This window comes from Oxyura jamaicensis, chromosome 1 (genome assembly GCF_011077185.1).
Source record: "Oxyura jamaicensis isolate SHBP4307 breed ruddy duck chromosome 1, BPBGC_Ojam_1.0, whole genome shotgun sequence".
NCBI lineage: Eukaryota > Metazoa > Chordata > Aves > Anseriformes > Anatidae > Oxyura > Oxyura jamaicensis.
In genome coordinates this window covers 169,044,897-169,056,049 of record NC_048893.1, presented here as the reverse complement: position 1 = coordinate 169,056,049, position 11,153 = coordinate 169,044,897, and the positions used below count along the sequence as shown (strand labels likewise).

The 11,153-nt window shown below is 36.1% G+C and overlaps 1 protein-coding gene across 2 annotated transcripts in view; it reads left to right on the top strand.

Moving 5' to 3' along the window:
- Positions 1-11,153, top strand: part of TDRD3 (tudor domain containing 3) — a 110,662-nt gene that overhangs the window by 54,559 nt on the left and 44,950 nt on the right. For both annotated transcript variants that reach the window (XM_035321688.1, XM_035321697.1), the window contains exons 4-8: positions 771-931; positions 2,753-2,894; positions 8,602-8,673; positions 9,269-9,418; positions 10,121-10,261. In XM_035321688.1, the coding sequence (XP_035177579.1) occupies positions 771-931; positions 2,753-2,894; positions 8,602-8,673; positions 9,269-9,418; positions 10,121-10,261 (666 nt within the window). The remainder of the gene's footprint in view (positions 1-770; positions 932-2,752; positions 2,895-8,601; positions 8,674-9,268; positions 9,419-10,120; positions 10,262-11,153) is intronic.

Genomic DNA, 11,153 nt, shown 5'->3' with positions numbered 1-11,153 from the left:
TTTTTTTTTTTTTTTTTTTTTTTTTTTTTTTTTTTTTTTAAGTTTGTGATAAGCTAGGCTTAATGCATTGAAGCAATTTGAGTGTGGAGGTGTGTCATTCACTACTATAGAAATAGAAATAATCTTTCTGTACAAAAATTTTAGAAGATATATTAATCGTTATCTCTTTGTGGCTTCTTTTTTGAAGTTAGTTGACAGAGGGGGAACTTGTTTTCCTATTATACATTAAATTATCCAGTTGTGCTTCTGTTGAAATCAAGGGGAAAGAAAGCTCTATTTGTGTGGGAAACAGGATTGGTCATTTAACTGTTACTGTCAGAAATAAGACTCGGACAAAAATAACTGAAAATACTGTTGTTTATACTGTCTTCTTCAAACATTCAGTTATTGAAAGAAATGATACAAAATGATACAAAATCTTCAAGTTTAAGTAGATTCCAGATGAACATAATCTCTGCAGCTTTAACAGAAATCCTCCACGACAAATACAGTATTTGTTTTTTCTTTCGTACCCTCACTCCAAATCTTTCACTTCTTGTCTGTAATTGATATTTTAGAGATGTATGAAGCATCACTACAGCTGTTTCTCTGAAAAAGCCATTTTTTTCATGTTTTAGAACATACTGTATGTGAGTGATAGAAATTGAATGTAACTACCTAATTACATTACACTTTTCTTTGCCTGGGGGCATCTGTTAGTGTATCTAGATATTACTGTTTGCTTGCTTCAAGGTGTTAACATTTTTGTCTTTTCTGTTTTGCGTATATAGCTGGAAGGGCCATGTGTTCTGCAAATACAGAAAATACGCAATGTTGCTGCACCAAAGGATAATGAAGAGTCTCAGGCTGCTCCCAGAATGTTACGTTTACAGATGACTGATGGACACACAAGCTGCACAGCTATAGAATACAGTAGTATGTCAAAAATAAGGTGGGCAACTTTGCTCTTTGGTTTATTCTCATTTCCTTCTCAGATTTGGTGAAAACAGGAGAACTTTAAAGTAGCATGCATAAGTGTATATGAATGTAATTTACAACACTCTTTATGCCGAAGAGGATTTTGGCAGCCATCTGTTGAGTCAGACTTAGCAAGGCAAGCAGGCTTTTGAGTGTGTGCAAACCTGAGCCAAATCTCAATTTTTTGCAGATTTTTTTGTCTGACTTGATAATGAGAATGTCACAGCCCTGATGCACCTAACCTCATGCAATTAGTGCTGCTTTACCACAGACCGGGCTATAACTTGTACTGAATTAGTAATTTTTTCTTCAGTTAAAAATGAAGGACAAAAGAGCTAATTACTACTGAACATAGGGATTTCTTCTGTTTAGTCATTGAGATACTGAAAATAATCTCCAGTGTGTAGTCTCTGGAGTTACGGTATGCTTTGCTCTTCATTTCAGATTACTTTCTATTTAAAAAGCATCTTCTTCCTCTGTCTATCTCTGCTAGACATAGACCTTTTGTACTTCATTTTTAAATGTCCTCTTTGATTGTTAAGCTGCTCATTCTGAGTAGGAGACAGCTTGCAGTTTTAGAGTGAAGATGATCTTAAAGTAGAGCACTTGATGATATTTTATTTTTAGCTTGAGCCCTCACAACTTGGAATATCATATTCCAATGTGAATATAAAAAGAGCAGAAAATGAAGGCAAAGAGTCCTGCGTTAGATTCTAGAGCACAGAATATGCACAAGACCAATAGCCAGTAAAAGATATAATTTGAAAGCTCTTAGATAAAGTCTCCAGTGTCACAACTCATCGCTTTCTGCAGTAGAGACAAAAGTTCTTGTTTTCTTTCTTGTCTGTTTTTTCTGATCTTATTTTCTTTGCTTCTATCAGAACAATAAAGAAAATCCATCAATAGTGCTAAGGTTTAAGTTACTAATGCTAAAACTGTCTGACTTCTCTGTGAATGTGCCTTACCATGTGGTATGGTTCTGTGACTACAATGATAGCTTTAGCATTTTTTAAAGAGGTTATCTCTTATTTGAAAGGTTATAACACTGTTCTCTTTTGTTTCTTACTGTAAAAATAATTGTTTCCAGATTGTGCTGCTTGTCAAATCTTTCAATTACGAGTTGGAGATGCATGATTCTTTTACGCATCTGCTGTTGTTTTTATAGGGTAGATTCAAATGAAAAGGAGATAGGTACCTTCTTGAGGGAGTTGACCACAGAAAGCGTCCATCTGCTTTTAAATCACAGAGTAATGAGAGAACAAGCACCAAAAGGTGCATGGTTTTTATATTCTGGAACAGTCCTGGCTGTTAGCAATGTATAGAAGGCATCTTTCTCAACTGTTCCTTGTTTTCTCCTAAGTTAAATGTCTAAAACAAACGAGATGATTAACCATCTGGAAATCCTCTGTTTATTAACTATAAATGAGTTTTCAGATGAGGAACTTATTCTTAGACAACTGACTTTGAGACATCTTCTGTTAGTCTAGACAAATCACATCCTTAGCTTGGTACTGTTAAATTGGATTTTAACCAAACAGACAATTTGCAAACATTCATCTCTGTTAGAATCTAATTTGCAATATGGCATCTTTGTGTAATAAATGGGAAGTGTTCCAAAAAAGCTATTGAAAACTACTGTGCCTATTGAAGGAGTTATTGCAAAGGTTTTTGATGCTAATCGCTTATTATGAAATATGACAATGTTGAAAGTATAATAGGAATAGTTTTATGGGTGTTCTTTTTGGTGGCAAAATATTAACATATGTGAAATACTTGGTTTTGTTTCTGCTTGTAGCTTGAACACTCCACCTGGAACAAAAATTAAGCTTTCAGGAATTGTTGAAGTGAGAAATGGATTCTTGCTGTTGGATGACAGTAACACTGCAGTTCTCGGAGGTGAAGTGGAGCATCTTATAGAAAAGTGGGAATTGCAAAGGGTGAGGTAACACCACTGGAAATGCTTGTTTTACCAGATGCAAATTATGCTTTGTCATTAAACGTAATGTGTCAGCTGTGAACTTTTCCACAAGAAGCTTTTAGAACTTTACTGTCCAAGTATTTTTAAGAATGAAGCCAAATATGTGTAAATAGATCAGTATATTGTTGCAAATGAGATTAAAAGTTATTTTTGCATGGCAACTGATTCCTGTATTAATCTGCAGGGGCAAAAAACATTTGTCAGCCATTTTGAATGTATTTCAGTGCAGTAATCATAGAATTATTTAGGTTGGAAAAGGCTGCAAAGATCACTTAGTCCAACCTTTAATCTAGCACTGCCAAGTCTACCACTAAACCATGTCCCTAAGCATCACATCTACATGTCTTCTAACTAACACCAGGGACAGTGATTCAACCACTTCCCTGAGCAGCCTGTTACAATGCCCCACAGCCCCTTCAGTGAAGAAAATTTTCCTAGTTTTCATCCTAAGCCTTCCCTGGTGCAACTTGAAACCATTTCCCCTCGTCTCATCTCTTGTTGCTTGTGAGAAGAGACCAACCCCCAACCCACTACAACCTCCTTTGAGGTAGTTGTAGGGATTAATGAGGTCTCCCCTGAGTCTTCTATTCTTGAAGCTGAGCAGCCCCTGCTCCCCATAACACTTGTTCTGTAGACCATTCACCAGCTTTGTTGCCCTTCTCTGGACATGCTCCTGCACCTCAATGTCCTCCTTTTAGTGAAGGACCCAAATCTGAATACACAGTTCAAGATGCAGCCTCACCAGAGCTGAATACAAAGGAACAATCACTTCCTTACTCTTGCTTGCCACACTGATAGAAGCCAGGATGCTGTTGGCCTTCTTGTCCACCTGAACATGCTGCTGGCTCATATTCACCTGGCTTTCTTCACTATGAGGGTGCTGAGCCACTGGAACAGGTTGCCCAGAGAAGCTATGGATGCCCCATCCCTGGAAGTGTTTGAGGCCAGGTTGGATGGGGCCCTGGGAAACGTGATCTAGTGGGAGGTGTCTCTGCCCATGTCAGGGGGGCTGGAATTAGATAATGTGTAAGGTCCCTTCCAACACAAACCATCCTGTGATTGGCTGTCAACCAATACCCCAGGTCCCTTTCTGCTGGGCAGCTTTCCAGACACTCTTGCCTCAGCCAGTAGCATTGCATGAGGTTGTTGTGCCCCAGGTGCAGGACCTGGAACTTTGCCTTGTTGAACCTCATGCAGTTGGCCTCAGCCCATTGTTCCAGTCCAGATCCCTCTATGGAGTCCTCCTAAACCCTGAGCAGATCAACACTCCCTCCCAGCTTGGCGTTGTCTGCTAGACTATGTTTGGTTACTTCCCTAATGGTTAGTCACTTCCCAGTATGACATCAAAACAGTGGCCTTGGTACCAAAATGTTACAGAATGGTGCCTTATACAATCTATAGGTTGTAATTGTAAATTTTTGAGGCCAAAAAAAACCCCATAGTAATGAAGTTAGTAACCTGTACTGAAGATTTCAGAGGTGCTTTAGGTTAAAACTGTGATTATATGAATTGGAGGCTTTAAAGTCCTTCAGCAAACCACAAATACTTGTAAGTTCCTGTACTTTGTTTTAGCATGGTCACCGTCCTGATGGAACTGATGTTGCTGCAGGAAAATTACTTGGACTTCCTCACAAATAAGTGGAAGTGCTGAGGAAAAGAAATTACGAACCTGCTACAAATAACCCCAAAACCTTGCTGCATTTACTACTACTTATACTACTACTACAAAGAGACACACCAATATTATGTCCATGTATATGAAACAGAGAGCAGCTTATTTTAAAGATCATTTCTGTGAAAGTACTTTTATTGTTACTGATGCTAAGTCTGGCACAGTTGTTTGTTATGCCTAGCCTTCTTTGATGTTGGTTTGCATTTTATAGATACGAGCAAACTGAGCCAAAATTAATTTGAACACGAGTTACAGAATCAACCAGAATGGAGAGTGTGCTTGGCATTCTTTTTGTGCTTTTATCATTGACAGTATTTAAAATAAAAATAAATCCTGGATTTAAATGAAACTGCCTGCTTGATTAAAAAAAGGGTTCTGGGACCAGAAACAGAACCATCTCATATTATCATTTTCATTCATATTTACTATAAACCTTGGAAGTTTTCTCTCTAGATAAAAACATTAAGTTACAAAGTTGAGAAAAGGGACACAAACAGATCTTACGTGTTCTTAAGAATATCAACTAACTGGAAAGAGAAGGCTCTACAGAATCAGCTAGCTTTATTAGTGATACTTTGAACAATCTGTTTTCATGTATGTTTTACTAGTGAGTTTTGGAAAGTCAGTTCTTGTGTTTATTCTACCTGTGTTTCAACAAAGAAGCATTGTTCTGTAAATACTAATTAGCTTTTGAAACCAATGTCAAGAAATAACTACAGACCAATTTCTGCTTACAATAATGCAAACCATTTTATAACCATAGCGCTGATAAGGGCAACTTTCAGCACTTGTTAGCCACTTAGGTTGGCTTTATGCGGTATGTTTAAAAGAGTTTGTTTTCATGGATTTTCTATTAGATGCGTTATAGGAATTTAATTATTGTCTATTGCTATCCCCTGAGTTCTCTGGTTCCATTTTGCAGTTTGAATAGAAGAGAACAGGTCAATTGGAAGGGCCCTACAAAGATCCAGTCCATCCGCCTGAACACTTCAGGACTAACCAGAAGTTAAAGCATGGTAGTGAGGGCATTTTCACTCTGACAGGCGTGGGGCATCAAGCACCTCTCTAGGAAGTCTGTTCCACTGTTTGACCACCCTCTTGGTAAAGGAATTTTTCATAATGCCCAGTCTGAACATCTGGCACAGCTTTGTGCCGTTTCCCTGCATCCTGTCCTCAGTTATGTGGGGGCAGAGACCGACACCTCCACCTCTGCTTCTCCTCCCCAGGAAGCTGCAGAGAGTTTGCTAGACTTTCAATTTCTTCTCCCTGAACAGCTCAAAGCATGTGGTCAAGTTTGCAGCAAGAATGTGACCGTATCAGCTGCAAAGCTGTGGGTAAAGAGAAATCAGATTGGACAGGTGAACCATGGCCACTGCAAATCATAGTTCTGGGTCTATATCCGGGCTGACAACTAGACAGATAGGGCAGAAACAAGTCTATAGAAGCCAGATGCTACTTCACTAGCACTTTCCCCATGAACTCGATGTTTCCCGTTCAGAAAGCTTTACAAAAAAGTATGGTTGACAGTAAGCAGGACTGTCAGCTCTCAAAAATACTTGAGCAAGGAAGTTGCCACCCCTTGTCTAATCGTGCCAGTCAGGATTAAATGAAATACGGAACAGTGTTTGCATAAAAAGACAGAAAACTTGTATTTGTGCGACTATTTCATTCCTTGTTTTCAAATCCATTTCTGTCTCTCCACTATGATGTCTGAGGAGCGTTAATTGGGCTTCTTGTGTAGAAGATGAAATAAATAAGTTTATTTATATTTGCTTTAAAAATTAGTGCTATTAAGTCAAATAATTTTACAAAGCTTTGGGATTAAAATCATTTGTCCAATATTAAGTTATTGCCCTGATACCTGCCTGTTGGCTTAGAGTTGCATTACCATTTTGTTCCATTCAGGGTGATATTTGAAATTGCTTTGGGGAGGAATCAGACTTCAGTAATAACAGACTTGCACTACAAATACTGTGTATACGGAATGAATGCAGTGTCATCACACAACAAATGCAGTTCAAGTGGAATAAGTGTTGTGTTCTTTGTAGCAATAAAATTTGTTGTAAGGCAATTATTGCCTTTAAATTTCTTTCATTTTTTTAAGTGTCACCCTTTAAGTGGCAGTAAATAAATAAGGAAGGAGTAAATGAAAAGGTTACTGTGTAATCTTTTTTTCTTGATTATTTAGAAATACAAGACAATGCTCCACGGACTTCTTTAGATGAGAATTCCAAATAATCATTCCTTCATAGTGTTCTCAGTGTTCTGGGGGTAATTAGGTTGTTCAAACCTCATTTGAAAGGCCAGCTGATAGTGTTTTTTCTCCTTTGGTATTGCTCTAGCACCAGTGGCTTCAGGGATTAACAGAATAACATCTGTTTCTACAGAGCCAGGCTTTAGTGCCTCATGTTGTAAGGACAGCACGTGTGATGCTAACCTCGGATGATGTCTGTAATGTGAGATGTCTGTTGGATTTAGTCACCCTAAAGTCGTTTTATAGTCAGTAGGGAAGAACAGGCAGGTTTTAAGGCATCATGTATCTGAGGGGTGACATAATCCCTTAGCAGTCCTTGTTTGCCTTTGTCTCTAAAAAGAACCTGATGTCACTGACTCAGATACAGACATTTACGTTGTAGATGCTGCAAAAAGCTGGGTGAAGTGAATCCTGCATGAAGTGCCATGTTTTACGCACATGAAAACAAGCTTGGCTGTTGAGGCGTTTTTTACCCTTCACCTGGAATACCTCCCTGAGGAACCAGCTTGCCCATGAAATAGATGACTGTTGTACTGGGCGACTTTAGTTAGCAGCAACAGGAATGTACTGGTGTGCTCCAGTGATCAGCCCTTGCTTAGCTCATAATCTGAAGAAGGTACTTTTAAGTGAACTGGTGCTAAAGCAGCAAAAATTTATGATTTTTGCACTTTCAAGTGCTTTGTTTTGAATAATTTATTGAATATTCTAACAACTTTTTTTTTGCTGTAGGGTGTGAAGAGAAGTTTGTTTGTTTGCTTATTTTATTTTTACCCTTGGATACATGTAATGATTATAGATGACTTTGAATATGTTCTTTGCTTATGGAATAAAAGTGGGTAACTTCAAAAGAGTGGGCCAAAAGCTTAGTAAAACCTTATACCTAATTTCAAAAAATTCAGCTTTTTTGAAATTCACTGATAATATATGATAGTATAAGGGCTTAAAGCATATACACATTTATACTGCAGTTTTGTGATGGAGTTAAATCAATTTTACATCAGGATAATAAATGCATATAAGTAATTCTAATAAATATGTATAAGTAACTCCTACATACAGGGTTAAGTTTAAAATATATATTATAGTGATGTATGTAATCATGCACGACTGTCTCAGTGTTTTCACATGAAAAAAAAAAGCCAACAATAACAACAAAAAGGGCGATAAGAAATGAAGACGATAAATGCATTATGCAAAAATATCTATTTTTAAACATCTTAACGTCGTTAAGGGCCTATCTTTCCTTCATTCATTTCTGAAAGCAAATATTTCTGTTTGGTATGAAATAACACATACCATAGTGTCAGTTCCAATGAATTCCATTCTTGTGCAGATTGTTGCTGTTGTCAGGATTTGTAAAGAAAGAGAAACAGCGCATTGACTATGAGCAGATATTTTAAAGCAGTGTCTTACAAATCCATTTCATTTTTGTTGTGGACTAGTTATTTATATTATTTGAGAATGCTTGTTTTTTTCAGGTCTAGATTACCAATTGCTGACTAGCTGTGTAGAGCATTTCTATTCCATAAATATTAATAATGATTATGCTTACTGTTATATATATATATATATAAAATCTATATATATAAAATATAATATATATATATTATATATATATATTGATCTGTAGAACTGCTAATCAATTTAACATGTGTACTCTATTTTTCTTCAGGCCATATGAAGTGCCCAATTGGCACGGTGTTCTGTTTCCGTGACTGACGCAACAATTTTCTTTTACAGAGCTTAGCAAAACACAACAGGAGTAATATTGGAACGGAAGGTGGGCCTCCCCCTTTTGTGCCTTTTGGGCAGGTATAGTATATTTCTTTGTCATTCAGCTGTAGCCTACAAGTTATAGCCATGTTATTTCATAAAACATTTCATACAAAATCTGTATTATGATGTCTAGGGAGAGGAAGTTCCATTTAAATATAGGCTATCAAAGCACATTTAGATCATGATGATCTCGACAGAAAAAAAATGACTTTAGTTTAAAGAGGAGGTGGTGGATGGGAGAGGGTAGGTTCTGCTCTTGTCATTTCATTGTGCCAATTTATATTTATTATTTTTCTCTCAATTTTAAACTTAAAATTTTGTTGTATGGGACCTTTGATTTTTTTTTTTTTTTTGCAATGTCTTGGAGGCATCAACATATAATCTTAAATGACAAAGGTACTTACAAGAATCACATTAGCTACATCATGAAATAAGCTGGAAGTGTACAAGTGATTCTTTTTGGCATCTCTGGTGGACCAGAGTTGCTTGCAGCAAAGGCTATAGCTGTAGCTAGTACATGTTTGTGATTGTATTATTTAAAGCTGTGCTACCAATATTTTGTTGTTTGTTTTCTTTTTCTGCAAATGAAAATAGACAAAGAGTTAATTAAATCTTTATTTTGTGTTACCAGAAATGTGTGTCTCATGTGCAAGTCGACAGTAGAGAGCTTGATCGCAGAAAGACTCTGCAAATGACAAATACTGTAAAACCTGCTGCTGACAACGATGAATTTGAAAAGCAGAGAACAGCTGCCATTGCAGAAGTAGCAAAGAGCAAGGAGGTTAGAATGCATGTGTTGCAGCATTTTACATCCTGTAATTGATCTTTTCTTGTTAGTTTAACTCTCTTAACTGACAAATACTTTCTGATGTTTGCCTTCTTAAAATTCTATTAATGTATTTCCTTGAAAATATGAATCAAAACCAGAGTCCTTTTGGATTGTTGAGTATATTTTTATTTGAATAAAGCTAATAAATGCATCATAATGTTTTATTGTAGCTATAATTTTGATTTGATAGCCCTATTAAAAAAGGTGATTTTTGCTATTTGGCTAACGAGTTCAAAGTAGGAAGTAGAAGTTACTAATATTCATTTGTTTTTTATCATTTCTGAAAACCCCATGATTCTCTCTGTTCAACCTGGTAGAATAGCTAGGAAGGTTTGTTCTAATGTGTCAGGTTTTTATGCCCCCTGTTGGTTTTCCATTTTAGGAAATGGAAATTATTATTTGCTTGGTAACTCATAAAAACTAGAATTATATGCATGTTTTACAGCCTCATTTGGTCAAAAGAGAAAAAAAGTTGAAGTTCTACGTAATAAATTCATGATTTTTTGTGTCTAAGTGCTTTATTTTTTGATGCAAAGCATAATCATAAAAAATAGAGCTGCTTCAAATTTACTGCACTTCTTGTGATAGCTAAATATTAAGGCTTATTTTCATAAGTTCAGTTTACTGAAATGTTATTTTTATGCTTATCTAAAGACCAAGACATTTGGAGGAGGTGGTGGTAGTAGCAGAAGTAATCTCAGTGTGAATGCTGGAGGGAATCGAAACAGGGAACTGTTCCAGAAAGAGAAGATAACGAAACCTGAGGGAAAGAATGAAGGACTCTACAGAGAACTGGTAAGGTGTAAGATTTAATAGTAACTTTAAACATGCATACAATTAAAAAACAGAACTAGCAAAAATAAAAGACCCTTTTTAAAATGGCTTTCATTTGAATTTCTTTTGAAGTTTGTTTAGAACATTTAGCATGCTTTTGTACCTTACTGAGACAGGTATGAGGTTCAATGTGATTTATGAAAAATTTTAAAGTCCTATTATCAAGTAAAAATTAAAACCTCACAAAAGACGAGTAGTACTATGTGTGGTATAGATCATTACAATCTAGTTTTATTTTCTTCTTGAAATAAGCTCAACAGCTTTGCATGTCAACATGTATTACTTCGTTTTAGGCAGGAAAACTTTCATCCTTTGATTCAACATATCAAATGATATTTTAGATTAGATTTTCTGAATTAATTTAATATTTATTTAAGAATCCATTCATTTGACATTGAGAAAACTACATGGTACTTGTGATATTTAAAATACAAAATGAGAAATACTTTTCTAGTGATGATATGTCATACTGACGTAGTCACAAATAATGTTATATTTTGAGTAAAGTTCTACCATTGGAGAACCTGAACTGTTCCTCCTAATCTAAAATATCACATTCCAGTGCATTTCATAACTTTATCCTAAATGTGAAGAGTTCTTTTAATTCACTGCGTTGAATTAATTGGGTATAAGATTGGCAGTCATAGAAGTTTATTTTGCTCACTTCAGCAATCTGAAAGTTTGATGGAAGAAGTCTTTGTTATAAAAAACTCAGGATAGAGATTTGCAAGCATGCAATAACAATGAATGATTCTGATTTGAGTGATGAAAGCAGACTGACTAAAAGAGGTTTCACAACAAGATAATAATTCAGTAAACCAGTATTAAAATATTGACAGTAGATTTCAGCTAT